At 45.4% G+C, this 20,469-nt stretch overlaps 1 protein-coding gene across 1 annotated transcript; it reads left to right on the top strand.

Moving 5' to 3' along the window:
• The first annotated feature begins 690 nt into the window (after positions 1 to 690).
• LOC136366101 (EF-hand and coiled-coil domain-containing protein 1-like) lies at positions 691 to 7,699 on the top strand. Its single transcript, XM_066326969.1, has 5 exons — positions 691 to 1,015; positions 1,272 to 1,431; positions 3,908 to 4,066; positions 5,443 to 5,512; positions 6,991 to 7,699. The coding sequence occupies exons 1-5, from the start codon at positions 717 to 719 to the stop codon at positions 7,122 to 7,124; spliced, it is 822 nt and encodes a 273-aa protein (XP_066183066.1). The 5' UTR covers positions 691 to 716; the 3' UTR covers positions 7,125 to 7,699.
• The last annotated feature ends 12,770 nt before the right edge of the window (positions 7,700 to 20,469 follow it).

The following is a 20,469-nucleotide window of genomic DNA, read 5'->3' as shown; positions in this document are numbered from 1 at the left end:
AAAATGTTTTCATACAAATAAATCATATGGTTATAGATTCTAAAACAGGGAAAAATGTTCCATCAAGTAAAATGGGATTAGTTAGGCAGAAAAACTCACTCAGAGAGATGAACAAGTAAAAAAAATTGTGTACTTGAACAGCAATTACCCCCCACAACAACTGATCCTTCACACTTATCCTCACCTTAGAGTAACTCGGGGAAAGAAGAGAGTTGAGGTGAAACAGCTCCAAGTCACCCACAGGAGAGCACTGAAGTGCTCAGGGCTCCTAAAATAAGGATCTTGGCTGCTGCTTCCCAGGGATGCTGGGGGACCCTGCCTGCTGTTTCTCTGGGGGTTTGAAGCTCTCACTCCTTCCTGGCTGAGGGCTGAGCTGGGGGTGGTTTTTGGGGGGTGCTGAGGGGTCCCAGCAGGAGCTGGTGGTGTTGTTGGGGGGTGCTGAGGGGTCCCAGCAGGAGCTGGGGGTGGTTTTGAGAGGTGCTGAGGGGTCCCAGCAGGAGCTGGGGGTGGTTTTTGGGGGGTGCTGAGGGGTCCCTGCAGGAGCTGGGGGTGGTTTTGAGAGGTGCTGAGGGGTCCCAGCAGGAGCTGGGGGTGGTTTTTGGGGGGTGCTGAGGGGTCCCAGCAGGAGCTGGGAGTGTTGTTGGGGGTGCTGAGGGGTCCCAGCAGGAGCTGGGGATGTTTTTGGGGGTGCTGAGGGGTCCCAGCAGGAGCTGGGGATGTTTTTGGGGGATGCTGAGGGGTCCCAGCAGGAGCTGGGGATGTTTTTGGGGGATGCTGAGGGGTCCCAGCAGGAGCTGGTGGTGTTTTTGGGGGGTGCTGAGGGGTCCCAGGAGGAGCTGGGGGTGTTTTTGGGTGCTGAGGGTCCCTGTGTCCCAGCAGAGGATCAGCTGTTCCGCTCTGTGGAGGGCCAGGCTGCCTCAGATGAGGAGGAGGAGGAGAAGTGCCCGGGTGACCACACTCCCCAGCGGCACCACGTGAGGAGCATCCTGGCCAAGCTGCCTTGCTGTGCCACTGGGTAAGTGCAATTCCTTAATTAATGCCCTTTTGAGCCCTTTGCAAAGATCATTTCAGCACCTTTTGGCTGCAGTCAGGAGCCTTTTGCCCATCCTCTGTGGCTCGTGGGGAGCAGCCTGCTGGACTTCCCCACTGAGCCCTGCTGACACTCACTTGTACCTGGGCTGCCAAGAAACCCACAGGAAAACTGCTTTTTTACAAACACAGACCTCTGCTGTGGGCTCTCACTAACTGTGTTCTGTTAATGATGTGTGTAGATGTGATGAAAAGATGTGGAGAAAGCTGCTCTCCTACCTGGAGACCACCAGCACTGATGGGAAGGACCCCGTGGAGCTCTCAGGGAGAATCTGCCCCCACACAGAGCAGCCAGAGCTCCAGGGCCACCAGGAGAAAAAACTGGAAACAAACCTGGAAGAGGTAACAGGTGCCAAGCAGAGTGTGAAGGAGTTGCTTAAGCATCTTTGGGGAGCTGCATCTCTGTGTGTTTGTATTTCAGTCTGACCATTCTGCTCTCTGTGGCTGATGTTCCTCCTTGTGCTGTAGTTTGTCAGCTCAGACACCTCCTGCTTTCTTCCAACCCCTGCATTTCTACTCTGGTTCCTGCCCAAAATTGCCCTTGGAGGATGAGATGTACCCTTCAAATACTGTCCTTATTTAGTGAGGTTCCCAGCTGTGCATGAAACACTCGCCATGTCCTGAGACATCCCACACCTCTGGGAGCAGAATAACGTTTCAGTAAATCCCTCAGGCTGGCTGAGACTCCCTGCTTTGGGGTAAATTATCCCATTTACCCTGTTTTTTCTTGGGCTTGGACAGATATATTTATATCATAAATATAATATATCAATCTCATATCACATATCAATAATAAAATATGAATAAAACTAGTTCTCAGCTTAGCAGCACGTCCAACTCCCCTTGAGCAGAGGTTATAATCACATTATTTAAGGCTCCAGTGCTGTATCCCAGCAGTGTGATCTCACTATTTAATTTCTGCAGGCTTCAGCCCCTGCTGGGCACAGGTTGAAGTGCCAGCAAACCTTTCTGTGAAACAAAATTAGTGCATTGCCCTGGTCTGCTTTCTCCTGTGCTTGTTCAGGATTTTATACCCCATCTTTAAACAAAGCAGAAAGCTTTCAGTAGTTCTGGAAGGATTATCAGTGAATCAGTGAAATATTTAAAGTAAGGGTAAAATATTCAGCTTCTTTACATGTTGCCATCCTTTGTGTTTTAACAGAGTTTCATATCATTTTCTCCTTTGACTAAATTAAATGAAAGAGTTCACTTGTTAGGGGAAAAAAATTAAAACCAGAGTAAAGTCCTATTTCTGCCTTACACAATTTACAGTATTCAACAGCAATTTATCCTTGCAATATTCTTTAGAGAAGCATGAAAGTTCCTTCTCTACTGCTTAGCATCAGAAAAAGAAAACTTTGTGCAGGTAGTGCCAGTTTTCTTCTCCTTTTTCCCATTCTGACGTGCTCATCTTCTTCTGCAGCATCACACTGCCCCCTTTTTCATCTCTGCTGATGGATATTAGTCTGGAAAAGCACCATTATAAACAGATTAATGCAGAATTCCAGAAGAAAAATGGGATCTGTTGCTCTTGATTTAGAGGCAAGCAGGGAGGTGAAGAAGACAGAGTGCCAACTGACTGTGACAAGAATTAAACAGCAGCAGGAAGAATCATTTTGAGCCTGTTAGGAAATTTATTCTTAAGCCCTTTTATATTAGCCAGCAGTTACAGGGGAGGAATTTGCTGCTACGAAACAGAAAAGTCACGAAAAAGTTCCTGACAAAAAGGTGACTCTCCTTGTAATCAAGGGAAAGCAAACAGGAAGACTGAGAAATGCTCTCTCTGGAGCACCTTGCAAATAAATATATTGCCTTGATAAATAAGCCACCAGCACCTTCTCTGAAGCTGATAAAAGTGCTTTATCCATTGCTGTATGTGCCTCTCAGTGTGGAAAAGCAGACAAATAACAACAAGGCTAACAAGCAAGAGACTCAGCAGGCAAGTGAAGGGCAGCACTCTCAAATCCTGATTAATAATTGCTCCAGTCTGAGGCTTGTAAAACCAGAGGATGAGAGAGTTCTGAGATTTGTCATGTCTAGAAAGTTCTGCTTTTTCAACAGTCAAACTCTTAAAAATAGCTCCTGCTGAAGACAGGGTGGTGACCCGGGGATGATGGATGGGGAGAACAGGGGAGAAGTCTAAAAATAAAGTGTTACGCTGCCCAGTGTAATGTTGCAAAGAAATACCAGTTATTTTCTGTGCAAGTTTGCATGCATGCTGCCAGCCTCATTAAAGAGCCCATTAGTTAATGAACTGCCAGCCAGGGTCAGGTGAGAAGTTCATCCCAGGATCTGGAGAGAAGCAAGGAGAGGCAGTGGAGAGGTTGTTGCTGTTGGTGTTCCTCACCTGCTCCCCACTGCACCAAGGACAGACACATCCTCTTGTCTCACTGAATGTACTGATGATTTGCAATGTGGAAGCTGCAGGACGAGGAGATGGCTGTGGTGAGGGCACACAAATGAGTTTTGCTATATAGAGGACAACAGGAATGCAAAGGGGGAGAAAGCTCACATAGAAATGCTGACATTTAAAATACATAATAAATTTAGTATTTAAAATTCCCGAATGACCTGCCTGCAGCCAGTGGTGAATGAACTCCCACTGCACACAAGAGGAAACCACTGATTTCCTAACAGCTCCTGATATCTCGCTTTATGCAGCACATTAAAGAAATTACAATTAAAGAAATGTACTTCCCTCCTAGAGAATCTTCTGGAGTGAGTCCCGTTTACCACAAGAGAGGGAAAACTCAGCTTTGCCATCCTTGGGCAAGAAAGGAGAAGCTCCAGTGCCTTCAGTTTGCTGTGTTTTGTGCAGGTGAAAGGCCCCTGGCTGGGGGAGCTGCAGCAGAAGGTGGAGGAGACAGAAGTGCTGAAGATGGAGCTGCAGATGCTGGAGACAGAGAGGGTCCGGCTGTCCCTGGTGGAAGAGAAGCTCTTGGATGTTCTGCAGCTTCTCCAACAGCTCCGAGACTTGGTATGGTGGGAAAGCAGCCCTGGGACTGAGCACTGGGCTTTGTGCTCCTTTCCAAACTAAGGAGATGCCCATCCCTTCTGTGAGGTACAAAAGCCTTTTCAGCAGGACTGTATTTTACATCTGTGTGCCCTGGGATCTGCCTGGTGCTTGCAGAAAGCTTTTAGACCCCTTTGACTGGCTTTCTAAAAGCCCGGAGGTCTCCTTGGAGCTGAGTCTTCTGGCTCATTACCCTCTAAACCAGAACTGAGGGCAAACAAAGAAGTGAGTAACCAGGAAGATTCCAGAATATGTATTTTTCCTTCTAGAACAGGACCTTGCATGCTAATGTAACTCTGAGTCAGTATTAAAGAGATAAAACTCCCAGGAGAGTTTAGCAAGAATCCCCTAAATCCCTGATGGGATTTGCCTAAGACGAAAGAAACCTTTACCCATCAGAACCTGTGGGTTTAGGTCCACCAGCACATTCACCTTCATGTCTGAAATAGTTCCTTTACAACAGAACCTACCTACACACACATCCTGCCTGATAAAAGTCACTAATAAAGGCCCACCCCGTGCTGCTAAGGCCATGTGAAATCCTCAGGCTGCTTCCCACTGTGCCCCAGTCCCCACTGGGGCAGCCCAGCAGATGGAAGAGGCCCCAGGGTCAGGGAGCAGGGCCAGCTCTGCCTGGAGGCAACAGCATCTGCCTCCCAAAATTGCTTCCTCCCACTTCCAATTCTTGAAGTTTTTGCAAGAACAGCCTGTCCCTGCAGATACAGCCTCTCTGAGTGCTAATTAAACTGATTGCAAGAGCATCTCCCAGAAAGCACACCAGTGTCTTGACAGCAAATTAGGAGAGTTTGCTTTTCCAGGCACATTATGTGATGTCCCACCAGATTTCTTATGTAAAACCACCGCTGAGAGAGACCATCCAACTCCTGAATCATTTTTCCAGCGCTCTCACTGTTTATTAATCTCAGATCCAGCCCTGCCACAGGACATTTGCTCTGTCCTTCAGCTGGATCTGAAAGACCCTTTCTAAAACAACACCACCAGCACTTCACCTTTCCCACAGACCTGGCAGAGGAGTCAAAGAGCCTTTGTTCTGCTTACTCTCCTTGCCACCTACAGATGTTTAGGCACAAATTCTGTATTTTCCACTGAATAATAGTTGTTTCTCTTTCCACAGCCATGGGAAGGAATTGCAAGCCCCTACAAACTGCAGTCTGAGCAGATAAAATGCTTGAAAATAAAGCAAATGCCAAGCCTTGTGTTAATCAGTGCCATTTTGGTTTAGTCTCCAAATGCAAATACCCTGCACCTGGCTTCTGTTGCATATCTGTAAACTGGTGAAGGACTTTGTGCCATAATGTTCTTTTTTGGTTTATTTAAAGAATATATCTAAGCGAGCCTTGGGGAAAATCCTGCTGAGCACTTTGGAATCCTGCCGTGACCCCCAACCTGGTAAGAAAAAGAATCACATCCAAAGACCAAGAAGCATGAAGAGTGTCCTTTTGGGACACACACTGGGTTACACACAGAGTGGTTGGAGAGGGACATTTCAAATCCTGGGCTATAGGCTGGGCAGAAGGAGGGGGTTTGCAAGATTACTTATAGAAAGTGATGCATCTGTGATGCACCAAAACCACCCCCAGGGTGCTTTTTTAGTCAAATTTTTAATGAAAATTTAGCCTTTGGGGGACAATTTGGTATCCTACAGATATTTTTAGGGTTTCATCAATACAAGGAAGTGGAAAGATGACCAAGTATGTCATTGTTTCTCAGGTTTGCTGCCCCAGTGTGTTGTGTTCCTCTGCTGCAGCACCAGATTTACCCATCAGAAAAGTTCTGTACAGGAACCAGACCAAACCTGCCCTCCTCTAAGAACAGCACTTCGTGATCCTTGTGTGAAAATTAAATTTGCAAACTCCTGTCCCTTGCCGATGGTCTGGAGCTGCCTTTGCAGGGGCCGTGCAGGGATCACAGCCCCAGGGCTTTGGTTTGATCACTTTGTTCCTATTAGCAGAGCATTTGTACTTGCCTCCAAGGAATGAACATCCTGTCCCAGGAATGTGGCTTGGAGGTGGCTTTTAATGGGCAGGCAGCAGTCAAAGACAAGATTAGAAAGGACCAGATGTGGTCTGGGGGCTCAGTTTTGGACGATATTATTTACAGAGATTTAGGGAGGATGGCAGGAGAGCCCTTCTGGGGTTTGCAGTTTCAAAGCCTGTTTTTCCTGGTGCCCAGAAATTCAGGGCCAAGCTGTGCTCTTCAGCTGCAGAGGGAGCAGGGAAAACACAGTCTTTTATGGGCTCCAGGACACCAACACAGAGATGAACCACAGCTGAGCCATGGGTTTGATGTTCTCCTGGGAGAGCAGAAGAGGTGGCTCTTTGGATCCACAGCACAGTGTCCAGAAAGGTGCTGCCTATTCTCCTGCACAGGAACAGGGACTCCAAGGGATGCTGCTCAAAGTTCCTCCCTTTGTCACAGCAGCTCAGCTCCCTAAAACCCCAACAAAGTGCTGCTCTCTGCCCATTCTGCATCAGCAGACACAGCTCAGCTCCCCTGCTTTCCACTGTCTGCCTGAGCACGTGGGGAGAGTTAAACAGCTTTCCCAAGTTCTTGTAATCAAACGTTTTTCTGTGACAAGCCAAAGTGGATGGTTGGGTTGGCAGTGGTGATGTGAGATAGTCTTTGCTCACACATGAGACCTCCGTGGGCAGGGAATGAAGCATGAAGAGGAAAACAGAGAAGACAGCTGAACCCAGATTTCCTCGTGTTTTTTATGGACAGGAATTCATTATTTGGTCACAAAAATGTAGACATTTTATGATAACCACTTGACAGGGCACCTATGAAGAAAAGAGCCAGTTATGATTGTGAAACTGCAGCTTCCTTACTTTGCTCAAATGCTAACATTTGCAATTTTCTTCCCCAAGGCAAAGCCCAGCTGTTTGAAGTGCTGGACACCCTTCAGCAGGAGCTGGCAGCCTGTGAGCTGCTGCACAAGCAGCCCATGGAGCAGGCACAGAGCCCACGGTCCCTGGCCAACCCCCTGGTGATCTCCTGCTGAACCCAGCCAGCCCCAGCACAGCTGGAAGGAGGAATGGAGGACATTTGTCCAGCTCAGCCACCCCTGGAATGGCCAGGAGTGAGGAGAGAGCCAAGGGGAGAGCAGCAGCCCTGGGCTGAGCACAGCCCTGCCCTGGCTGGACTGCAAAGCCCAGCCTGGAAAAGTGGGGCTGGCACCAACCTGTGCCCACCTTCACCTGTGCCCTGACCCACATGGATTTACAGCCCTGGAAAACTGGGAATGGACTGGACTAAACCAAACTGTGCCCACCACACTGACCTGACCCACATGGATTTACAGCCCTGGAAAAATGGGACTGGACTGGACTAAACCAAACTGTGCCCACCACATTCATCTGATCCACATGGATTTACAGCCCTGGAAAACTGGGACTGGACTGGCACCAAACTGTGCCCAGCACACTGACCTGACCCACACAGATTTACAGCCCTGGGTGTGCAGGGGCTGGGCACAGTTTAAAGCCTTTGTGGAAGCCCCACTCCAAAGCCAAGGCAGCCTGTGTTACCCCTGGATTTGTTACCCCGGGATTTGTTATCCCTGGATTTGTTATCCCTTACCCTACCAGAGACAAACCCCACCAGTGTGCCAGCACTGCAGGTTCTAAGGGCTCTGTGTTTCTCATTCAATTATTCACCTTATTTAACTCTGAAGCTAGATTTTTTTTTTTACTGCTCTGCTGAATTTTATATTTGCAATTATAGAGATGCCTTAGGAATATGCAGCAGTCTTTCCTGACAACAGCCAGATTTTACATAAAAGGTTAAATTTAAATGCTTGAAGAAGGTCCAAAGCAATTTTGTTCCCAGGCTCTCAGGGAAAAGAAGGACTCAAAAATTCACTTTGCTGTTGTTCTGTGTTAGCAAACAACTCATCCAGTGCACAAGTGAGTCCTCAAGTCTTAATTTCCCTCAATGCAGCTGCAGAGACACAAAATCAGGGCCCACATGCAGGCCAATTCATGTAAATAGCTGGGCCTTATGGTGCCATGGAATGTTTTAATCAGCAATAAAATAATTCCTGGGGCAAAAGTAAAAAAAAAAAAAAAAAGAAAAAAAATTTCCAAGATGCTTTTGCTGTGTCATTCAGGTGGAAAACAGAGGCAGAGTTCCTGAAAGAGCCAGCTGGATTTGTGTTATTGGAAAGATGCACTGGGGATCTTTTAAGAACTTGAAATTATTTGCCTGAGAAAATGCCAGCCATGAAATAAGATCATTCAACTGCACGTGTATGGATTTTTCTCAGGAAAATGGTTTTCCTACAGGAATAAGGTCCACAGTGCAAGGTGAGGAATAAGATTTCCATTCCTGTCAATTCAGAACACACTGTGTGGCTCACACACACCTCCATTAAAAATTGTGGCACACTTGAGCCACGTTGGGAACAAAATTTTGTATCATTTTCATTTCATTTTAAGGGAGAAAAAAATAAGGGGGTTATGCAAACAATGAAACCAACTCTGTTCAGTGGTGTTTTACCTTGCTGGGTTTTTTTGTATTTTGGGCTTTTTCATAGTGGTTTAGCAGAGCAGGATTTTAAGAACAGATATCTATTGTCAATGTACATTTTTGTTAAAGATACATTCGACAGGACAATATTCATATATTCACATAGAACAATATTCACCCTCTAAGAAAGAGAACTGTCTCTTGATGCTGAATATATGACTAACAAAACACCAGAGCATAAAATACTGAATATATACTGAGGTCTATGCTAGTATTATATCCTACAGAAACAGCCTCCAGTTGTGCCCCAGGTAAGAGTTTCAATGAGCAGAAATCAGATCCCTGCTTGGCTTCATTTGCTAAAAAACCCCAGGAAACATCAGCTTTTGTTTTGTGCAGCTTGCCCAGGAATAGGGTAGAGGTGGAAAGAGGGGAAATGGCAGGAAATCATGGAATGATCTATGTGTTCAGGTGGCAGGTGAGACATTCAGGAGCAGCGTTAAAATGCAGGAGCACATCTGGATCCTCAGTTACTGCAGGGTTTGGATTTGTAACTATCTGGACCCTTTTTCCTGTCCCCATGTCCCCCAAACTTGGCTGTCCATTTCTCACAGACTGCATTTCCTTACATCCCCACAAACTCACTTTTAACTTATTTGTTTTCTACTAAACCCCCAAACTGGCCCCCAAAGGAAGCTTGGATATTTTCTCCCCTGACCCTCCACCACAAAGTTTTGGGGTTTTTTTTCCCCACAAAACAAACTTTCTGATTTGACTTCCCCCTCAATGTCCCTTCCCCTCCCAACACCCTCCTCACTCCCCATTTGGCAAATTTCTGCCTGGGATAATCTCTGAGAGGTTCACACTTCTAGCATAAATCACATTTTTCAAGGAGGGTTCCCTCTTCCCATTATTGTATAGTTTATAGGAGGCATTAAATATCAGTAAATGAAAGTCCACCTAATCTGTCGAGTTATTTAATAATTGTCCCATTTATTTTTGAGGCAGTCTCTGGAGTATTTGGCAGGGAGGACTCATCACAGATGTCACTCTGAGTCACAGAATTTTTGCAGCAAATCAGAGTGGCCTTGTCCAGCCTGAGCTGCTCCGAGGGGTTCAGAGCATCTGTGCAACACTTTGGGAGGAAAAAACCCCTTGGCACCAGGATTTGCTGGAATTTCAACTCCTCCCCTTCGTGATAGTGTCCCTTAATCCATGACATGGTGAGGAAAGGAGCTGGGATTAGGGAGAAAGGAGCACTTTTAAACAGTGCTGCATGAAATGGAATTGCTGAGAGTGGCACAAAACCTTCACAGCATGCCTGTGACATGTGGCATTAGCAGCCACAGAGTCCCCCTCAGATTTATAATTCCCGGAGTTTAAGTCACTGAATGCTTCAGTATTTACATTGTCTTGTTTTCATAATGATTTTATGTATAATTCCCCAAAATACAAAAGCTATAGAACCTGTTTCCTAGTGTGAAATTAAATTAAAGTCATCCTTATGTCCTTAATAACACTTTACTTTCAAAGGACTGGGATTTTCAGAGGTCTTGGATTTCTATTCTCACTTTTCTGTCTCCTCTTTTTGCCTCAGCATGCCAAAATAGCTCCACTTCCTTTTGGCCCCCCAGCTTTATTCAAATCACCTCGAGGCTGAGAGCATCCCACCCAAAACTTGGAGGTACTCAGAGAAGAGCTCAGCTTAGCAAAGCAAAACCCCCCTTGTTTTATGCAGCTCACTCACTTCTTCACTCAGAAGGGGTGTCAGAATTACAGCAAACTTCCCTGAAGTGAGAGTCACTTCTTAAATCACATGATTTCCTAAAATGCTTGTATTTTTCTCACTGTGGCCATTTCAGACTCTGTCTGGAGAATTGCCTGCTCCTAGACTTGATCCCTCATCCATTTCCAGACTTGTGGAACAAAAAGAAGAGAAGGAAAAGGCTCAGAGGAATTCTAAAATTCCTAAACTGGCGTTTTAGGCCCTGGCACCAGCTGGACAGCAAATTCAATTCATGGCCAGTTTTCCTGCTGCCCATACAACAATATTCTTGTCTAAGGAAACTCCCAAAACAGTGAGCAGAGATAGCAGAGTGTCAGAATCAGCAGGACAAGTCCTCCTGAAATTCCTTCCTCTGCCAGAACCTGCAGCACAGAATACAGACTGGTTTTAACCTCAATAATAACCCAGGAGATAAAGCAGAATGAACTCTGCACAAGGAGAAGGTTTTGGGGAGAGCTGAGAGCCCTTGCAGTGCCTAAAGGGGCTCACAGGGAGGCTGGAGAGGAGTTTTGGGGGGGAGAGGGCAAGAGGGGATGGCTTTAAGCCGAGAGCAGGGTTAGATGGATAATGGGAAGAAAGTCTTTACTGGAAAGGTGGAAAATCTATCTCGAATATATTTTCCAGAGAGGCTGTGGATTCCCCTGGGGATGTTTCAGGCTGGGCTGGAGCAACCTGGTGTAGTGAAAGGACGTGGGATGAGGTGAGCTTTGAGTTCCCTTCCAACCCAAACCATCCCGGGATTCCACGAATATTCCACAAATTGTCCTGCATTGCTCCTGTGAGCACTGCTCCTCCTCAGGGTGTAACTCCTCCTCATCCTCACTCTGCAGCCCAAATTCTGCCCTCCAGGCAGCTTCACCTGGCTCACAGTGGGCAGGACTCAAACCCCACCACAGAGTTCCCTGTGTTCCCTGGGCTGCACAAACCAAACTGCATCCTGAATTCCTGGTTTGTGATGCTGCCTCTGAGAGCTGTGTAAGGTAACTTATCTCTGGCCAGGAGTAAACAAGGACTGAGGGGGTAACATTGAAAAATTATCAGCATTTCAAGTGGTTTCACTCACGTGCACCCCTGCAAAGCAGAAAGGTCAGGAGAGCTGAGGGTTTGGTATTATAGTTGGAGATAATTTCTGTACTTCAAGGTTTTATTGTTTGGTGGCCTTGGTTTTGCTGATTGCTTCTCATTGATTTGTTTTTTTTCACACAAGTGGAAAAATGATCTCTAACAAAGGCAAGGTCCGGCCTTTTGGGAGGAATTTTCTGCCTCTTAAGGTTGCCAAAAACAGATAAAGAAAAATAAAAAAGCGAGAAAAAATATGTGGAGGCTGATACAACTTAACTTAAAATACCATTTAGATTAAAAAAAAAAAAGTTACTTTAAAATAAAGAACATGCCATACCCATGGGAGGATTTTTGTTTGTTTGTTTCTGAACCGATGGTGGGGATCAAATCCCTTTCCCAGGCAGTGCCAGCCCAGCCCACAGCAGGACGAGTTGCTCTCCTGTCAGGCTCCAGCAGCAGAGATCAGCTCTGGGGACAGCAGAAGTCAGAACAGCCTCTAATTGCTCATGAGCACACATCTGTCATGCCCAGGGCTGAGACACGCCACTGACTCATCCACCACAGGATTGATGGGCACCCAAAAATGTCACCAGCTCCTCGGAGTCATTTCAAAGTCACTCACAGATGGGCTCAGGTTTTCAATATCATTTTCTCCTGCCCTGCCATGGAAACCATTCCTAGGTCACCTTTGGTGCTGCAGCCCTCTTGTTCGAGGGTGAAAATGAGCTGAGACACAGAATTCCTGTCTATCACAGCATGAAAAACTGGTTTATTCCTCTTTATTCCTGACTCCAGCCATTCCCTGACTCTGGCTGCAGCAAGCTGCTGCTGGAGGTTTTCCTTGCACAGTCAAGTGTCATTTTTTTATAGCTTTCATTTGTTTTCTTTTTTGCAGCTCCACAGCTTGTTGTGTTCTTTTCCCCCAGTCAGGAATAAATGGTGCACCCAGTAACCCCCATTCCATCCAAGGAAATTGTTTCAAGTCCCAGTGGGCTGAGCTCAGCCTTTGCCATGATTTCATTGACTGCACGAATCACTCCCAAACTCCCGAGGGCTGGGCACGGCCAAGATCACAGAGCATTGAAAAGTGCAGGAAGAGAGGGAAACAACAGGGCTGAGACTCTGAAATAAATCATACTTGGCAATTCTGAGTCTACAGAAAAGGAGATTCTGCTGAGAACTGTGAGAGGAAAAACTCTGCAATAAGTAGGAGAAATCTGCATCACCAGAAACTCTCCCTTTGACAAAATAGCTCTTTAAACTCACTTGAACTCTCCCACTTCCACTGAATCCCACTGTGTGATGGGGAAAAATACAATGTCATGAGAATCTAACCTGGTTTACAATGTGGAGGCCTTTAAACCCTTGGTTTTCTTTATTCCTTTGCTCATGCAAGGAAACAGCACCTCCAAGCTTGCTGACCTGTTCCTATTCTTTAAGCAAAAAGGAACCTAAGAGTAAAAAGTAGGAAGGCTTTTCAAATCCTACAGGACATTTGACATTGCCTTATAATCAGAAACAGAGTTAATTACAAAAATCAGCATATAGGTCTACAAACTACTGCCACTAAAAATGGAGAGAACTAATTCCAGCAGTTTGTATGAAATCTCTGGAAATTCCTTCTTGCAGATTCTCTTCATTCCTGCCCAGATGAATAAACACCACAAATAGTTTTAAAGCTGCATCTGCTGCTGAATGATAACATTATGGAGAGCTGGTGCTAACTCCTGCTGGAAATGAATAGTTGGAGAACTCTGAAGGGCACTGGAATTGTGGTTTAGGCTGTGGCTGACTCATAAATTGTCACACAAGCAAAGAGCAAATGTAAGTCACATTTTTCTTTCTTTCCTCCCCATCACTCCTTGTCCAGCCACTGCCAAATAAAAATTTCCACACAAGTTACACCAGGTGTGGACACAGAAATGCTGATTTATCACTTCACGGCCCCACTACAACCATGGAACAGTGCAAGGGTGCTAAATAAATCCCCAAAAAAACTCTTGGAAGTATTTTACAAAATTTTGAGAAGAGAAATTACCTCGATGCAGAGGGATTAATCCCTGCCCACCTCCAGGCAGTGAGGCTGTGAGTGCACAGTGTGTACATGGCCCAAGGGCTTTGGGGGCACCCCAATCCAGGGCCAGCAGAAAGCCAGGACACCCTAAAAGTTGCCTTAGCTCATGTGAAAAAAGAGATGATTTGTTTGCAATTAAAAAAAAAAATCTGGCTTGAATAATAAGGAGGGAAAGAATTATTTCTGTTCAGAAAGTTAAAAAAAGAATCAAGAAGAGGAAAAAAAAAATCAAAGTTACCAGACAACAGAGGAGAAAATGATGTCACCATTTCAGCAGAGCTGACACTGAAAAGAATCCAGTCTGGCAAGTGAGCCTGCCCTTCCCAAACTTTGAAATTAATCCTGCACATGGCAACGACTGCTAAGCACATCATTATGGAAATTGGGAGCTCCCAGCAGGAGCTGGGAGTCTGAGAAAGGTGGAAAATCAATGCAGGGAGGGTGAGGAATGATCCCAGCAGCGACCTCGGAACAAGGGGATAGAGGGGGACAGAGGGAGGGAAGCACAGGGGGGACACCAGGGGACACAGTGACAGCACAGCCACACTGTCCCTGGGCACCTGACACCCCCAAATTCATCCTGGCTCTGGTGCTGAGCAATAAAATAAGAATTATTTTACCTGTGTTAAAAATTATTCAACAATGATGCTGGGTGTTGGTTTGAGAGGAGAAATGGGGACCAGGGAAAGCACCCAGCAGGACAGAAAACTGCTGGGTGACAGAAATCTGCTGGGTGACAGGAAAATCCTCCAGGGCTGGACCTGTCAGAGCCTGGGCTGTGCCTCTGCCCTCCAGAGAGCACCAAGGACCCGGCAGGAGAAGTCCTGGGGGTGGCAGAGGAGGAGGAAGAGGAGGTGATGCCCCAGCCCCTCCACACAGCTGGAGCCAGGACAAACCTGGCAAGCAGAACGGGAATTTTCCTGAAGTGAAAAAGGCCAGAAAAAGTGAATTTTATCACACTGACCTTGGTTTTGTTGATGTGAAAGCTCCAAGAGCTCTGCAGTCCAAGCAGGGCTGTGGTTCTCACCCAGGAGGTGGAACACTGGATGTGACTGAGGAGGGATTTGTCCCACACCATCCTGAATTCCTGTGAATTCCCTGGATCCTGAATTCCCTGCCCTCTACACTGCTGGCCTGCTGGGTTCTCTTCAACCTTCCCCACTGGAGCTGCTTCACTTTACAGCAATAACTGCATTTTTTTAATTAAACCCAGTGCTGCCATATCCTGAATGAAAGCCCTGATCAATGGGGCAGCCCACCAGTTTAAATCTACTTTGAAATAAAGAATTAGTTATCTAAATCACACCAAACAACTCAAATCTGAAATAATCAGATGGTTAAAATTATGTTCCTGTTGTTTCAGACATTTTAAATACTTCTACCTGTCACTCACTTCATGCCAGTCTGGTTTAGATTTCCTCTTGCCTGTGGTTTACATGGGGTGCTTCAGGGTTAAAACACGGTAAATATCCTTTAAAATACCTATCCATATAGAAATGCAATTTTTTTAGTTAGATTTTTCCTTCCTGTCAAGAACTCCATGCCTATAGAATTATAATAAACGCTACAATCGTTTTAAAAAGCATCTAATTTTCAGTATTTCCCTTTTGCAGCTCAGTACTTTAAATGCAATCTCCCAGTAAGAACACTGACCTTCACCTCGTTTAATAAATGTAAATCTCCTGCAGTTCTGATCAAAGAAAGCTGGAGAGATTCTTATATATTTACATACATTTAAAAAAAAAAAAAGTAGCAAAGAAGCTGCCATTTAAAACCAACCTAAGAAACCTTCCACAGGGTTAATAAAAGATTCAAAATCTTTATTTTGCCTTTCTAACCAAAGGAAACACAATCAGGGTTATAGAGTTCTATATACTTATACATATATCTTTCTCTATTATATTCTTACCCAGAGAGAGCTTAAGCTGACCTTGAGTTCAAAGGGGGGTCAGGCAGCATCTTCTGCAAATTAGGGCTGGTAGGAATTGCTCATTTTAGATAAGAAAGTTTTTCTTTTTGAAAAGAAAATTATTCTGAATAATTTCTGAGAGAGATGTCAGTCTGTTAGTGCCAACACATGCATCCCTGTGCTGAAGCATTTGAGAAATGATATTCTGGAGCTCCAAAGCAGCACAAGGGAGTAAAATCTCCCCTATTCTTTGTTACTTGACTGAAAATGGTTTTGGAAAAAAAAATAGCAACAATGTGGGTGTTGTTTGGGAATGTGGCTCTTAAAAAACTTGGACACAAAGGAAAAGCCAGGCAGATAAACTCAGCCAGGCACAATGTCAGGCATTGAGAAACAGCTGGAATTGTCAAAGTCTTGGGTCACTGAGGAAGCTAATGGGGAAAAAAGAGGTGTAGGGGAAGGGCCTTGTGTTTCTCACCCAAATAAATCATCTGGTTTTCAAGGAAAAAAAAAAAAAAAAAGCAGAGCTACAGATCCATCAAAAGATCCCTGCGAATTTTTAGATTACAGAAGTGAGCACACACTTCCAATTCCCCTGCTGGCACAATCTGATCAAACACAATTCCTTCTTCACCCACTGGCTGCACTGCAATGTTATTGTTAGATAATTGGTACTCTCTTCCAGGCTGAACTTTTCTCCCCCTTTCTTCCCCAGGACCTGGAAATTCTTTTTATCCTTATTTCCTTTGGTTTTTATCTGGCTCCTTACACCTGAAGAAGAATCACCTCTGGCCTGAAAACAAAAGGATGTGAGATATATAAGGAGTTGAAAGGAACTTGCTTGGGGCCTGGAATATCAGCATCAATTAACTGCTGTTTAAAACAGCAAAAGGGACTGAGCCCTTGTCACAGATTTTTGCCTAAAGACCTGGGTGATAAATTTTGGTTGATGAGGGTTTTTTTTTTTTTGGCAGGGCTATTGCCAAAATCCAAGTGTGGGGGAGAATTAATTTCGTTTGCTTTTCAGACTGATGATGCTGCTCCTGCTCATGTTTTGTGCACTTATTTCAGCAATCTGGAGGGTTAAATATTAAAAGCTACAAGATTTATACCTATTTTAAAAGCCCAGTGCAAACCACACTGGTGCTCAGAGACCTGGGCTGCCTGGCCTCAGTTTAATGCCAGGAACATCCCTGAACAGAGCACCTCAAACAACCCCTGCACGTCCCTGTCTCAGTGAAACCCTCCAGGCACAGCAGTGGGACACTCCTTCTCATCCTGTTAAATTTCAGAGCAAGATTAAGAAAGAATTCATGGGATTTTGGTGTGTTTTTCCCACGTGCCAGACGTGCAAACTGAGCTGGGATTTGTGGTGAAAGCTCTGTCCAGCTGCAGCAGTGGTGGGACTGGAGGTAAGTGGCCCTTGTATTCTGGAAAGGGGATCTATCTCCCTGCTCCAAGTTTGGTTTTATTCACGGAGATTTATTCAAAATTCCTCAGAGTTCAAAGGAGAAGAAAAGGAAAAATCACTGTGTTCACTAGGAAACCAGCTGGAACATCCAAAGGAATGGAGATGATGAGTAAAGGCAAAAAAGGCAAAGCATGGAAGCAAAAACCTGGGGAAAAGCACTCTGATCTCACAAAAATGCTTAGATCACAGTGAAAGGTCCTTAAAGCAGCAAAAAGTGTCACCAAATGGAGGCAGTGAGCACCACTTAATGGGAAGGGGAAGTCCAGGGATTTCTCTTTCCTCATCCTTTCGGCTGAAAACTCCTCATATCTCAGAACAGTTCAGGGGATGAGTCCTCATTAAAAAAAAAACCAACCTGTAAAGCAAAGCTGACAGGTTTTCTGTAGCCATCAACCCCGAGCAGAGCCCTTTGGCTGGAGCAGCTGAAGGTGCAGGAGCAGCCAAGGCACGAGGCAAACCCTGAGTGATTTCAGAGTGATTTTAGAGGGGACAGGGAGCTCTCCTCTCACTGCAGGCTCTGCTAGCGAGGAAAACACAGAATCACGGATGATTATGGGGTGCTTTATTGAGAGCTCTGCGAGTCGGGGTACAAACCCAAATCCAACTCCAACGAGGGTCCAAGAAAGTCCCAATATTATACCCTTTTGTTACACAACTCTATGTTAATCATTAAACCTCCATTGTTCTATATATCCGCCCAAGCATGAATTTTGGTAAATATCTTCCCTTGTGATTCTCATGATTCTAGTTTGAAATAATAATCACGTTCAGCTACCAACAATCGTTACAATTCGATCATCTATCTTATGATGATTAGGTACAGTTTCACCCGACCCAGTAAAGGATAGCTTCATTTCCAAGTACAAGTCATCCCAATCTTTTCCTTCTCCCCCCATCCCGATTACCCAGGCTAAGTTATACTTGATTTGGTTGGAACAATGGAAGCAACACCTGGTTGCAGTGAAGCTGAGGTTCTATTCCCAGCTTTGTGCTCACAGAAATTATCAACCCTATCTTAACAGCTCTGCTCTCCCTGTTAGAGGCAGGGATGCTGTGCCTGTCAGCGTGGAGAGAATGATGCCACGAGTGGGGCACTGCAGCGCATCATCAAACCACCAGGAGTTAGCAAAACTGATGAGGAAATAAATTGTAAATAACCTCCAAGCAGCTCAGGGAAGTTTCACTGAATGCAGTCGTCAGCACTGGGCTGGAGACACCAAATGAGGGGAAAGAGACAATCAGATAATGCAGGAAGAGGCTTGCAGCATCTTTTAATGAATGCCCAATTCTCCTCAGAGGAACTGCTGCTTATTTATACCCTCATAAAAGTGACCACGTGATTAATTCAGCTGCCAGCTTGATCAAACTGACTCTCTAAATTGTTTGTATATCAGCACTCGGTGATAGGAAATAACAGGATTAGCACAGCAGCATTTTCAGCTCTTGAGATTTTATCACAGGCCACACTATATAAAGGATTTCTTTCAGAACCCAAGGCACTTGATCAGCTTTTATTAGCAATCTGCAGCCTTAAGGACCAGGAGCAGGACTTGCAAAATGTGAACTTTAATGGCTCAAAATATCAAGCTCGTTAAAAAAAAAAAAAAAAAAAAAAAAAAGAAAAAAAAAAAAAGAAAAAAAATTTAAAAATTCTACATTGCTTTGAAGTGCAAATCTCAGGGTTTGAGGATGCAATGCAAGAACTGGGAACTGGGGTTGGCAATAATGCAGCAAACACTGTGGGGCTGCAGAGCTGGAGATTGCTCAGGGCTGTCCAGGCCAGCTCTGCACTCTGACATCTCCTGGGGGTGAAACACGCCCCACAATCCAGCTGCTGGCAGCAGGAGTTCAGCACAAGGGGCTCACATCTGTCTGCAGTGATGAGGGAGCAGGAGTCCGGGCAAACTCTCCTGCAAACATCTGGGCACATCTGCAAGGCTGGGCCCCACAGTCAGGGTGTAAACACGGCATCAGTGGGGCAGGAGCAATGGGACTGGAGCTGCTCTCACTGGGGAGAATTAATTCATCACTGAGGAGATACCCAGAGCTGGCTGGTTTATTTCAAACCCCATGAAGTCACAGCTTTGTAAAGGGCAGCATAAAAATAACCATTTTCTCCATTGTGGACAGTGAGTGGAATTCTGCAGTGAGTTCCCACAGTCAACTCCTCACCTGGGCTTTCCCAGTGTCTCTTTTACATCAGACACTAATTAATATCTAATTGATCTCTCCAAGAGCTCAGTGTGGCCATAAAGCTCAGTGCCCTGCCTCCTACATTTCCAACCCTTCAAGCAGAAACTAGCAGGGTTCAGCTGAGAGTTTAGCTGATTTTGTTTGTCACCACTGTCCTCAAAGGAGGACCACACCACAACCCTCGGAGTGCTGAACAGTCTCCTGCATTTCACAGCCCTGCTGCAGCTGCTGTGCAAGAAATTGCTGAAGGGGCTTAAACAACCGTAGCAGGCTGGCCAGAAGGGTTAGCAGAGCAAGGGAGATTCATGGACAGCTCTTGGTCACACTGGGAATTCAACAAACAACGGCCCAAACAGCTGGAACAGAGCAGGGAAATAATCTGGAACTGGAACTAATTCCCCATGCAGCCATTTATAGCAGGAAATGGTAAAAATGGGGGCGATTTGCACTATCTTCAGTCTGGTGCAAGCACTGAACCTCCATCAGCACCAGTCCCAGGTACTGCCGGAGTGAATATTGCAATTTAGTTCAATACAAAAGGCACGCAAGGAAACCAGAGAGCAGGAGATCTGCTCTGCCAGCTCCAGCCCACTCCTAGATAAAACATTCTCAGAAATGCAGCCTTGTGCTGGGCCTGCCTGGAGCACTGGGTTGTATTTTTAATGATGGTGACTGTGCATAAAGAGCCAGGGAAAGACCAGCTTTTCATCAGAGCAAAGCAAGCAAGGCAGAGAGGGGCACAGAGCCTCCAGTTTGCCCAGCCCACGGCTCTGAAAATCCAAATTGACCACGAATATTTTCATTAACAGGCTCAAACCCCTCCAAGTTCCATCAAACACAAACATGTACTTTTAGCCCTCTGATTCAGACAGATCACTAAATACATTTTGTATCTCGGATTTATTTGTATCTTGGAGACAATGGAAAATAATATCCTAAAAAGAGCACAATGTTTCGTTCTTTCGGGCAATTTTTTTGAATTGAGAAATTACAGCTCAAGGGCCGATTCGGGGGGATGCTCAACATTTGAGAACAAAATGACTCGGATGACACCTAGTGGGAAAATGAGCAACCACTGGGGGAAATTCTGAAGGGGGAAAACGGCAAAGAGGGAAGGTCCTCACGGGAACAGGCGGGAGGAGAAAGAATTTCTTGATAAAATGGGTGGAGTACAATTTAGGAGGAGAATTTCCTAAACGACAAGACTTTATCTGACTGTGGAATGTCCTGAAGCAATGGAATTTTTGATTTGACATAGGCAAAAGTACAGGAGGCAAAACCCCTTTAGGCAAAGCCACGATAAATGTGCAGGAGGAAAAAAATAATGGACAGGAGGAAAGTCTGAGTCCTCCCGTGTGGAAATGCTCAGAAGGCTCTGACAGCA

Source organism: Sylvia atricapilla, chromosome 11 (genome assembly GCF_009819655.1).
Source record: "Sylvia atricapilla isolate bSylAtr1 chromosome 11, bSylAtr1.pri, whole genome shotgun sequence".
In the NCBI taxonomy this organism is placed as follows: domain Eukaryota; kingdom Metazoa; phylum Chordata; class Aves; order Passeriformes; family Sylviidae; genus Sylvia; species Sylvia atricapilla.
The sequence above is the reverse complement of the archived record's forward strand: the minus strand, read 5'-3'. Positions and strand labels throughout refer to the sequence as shown.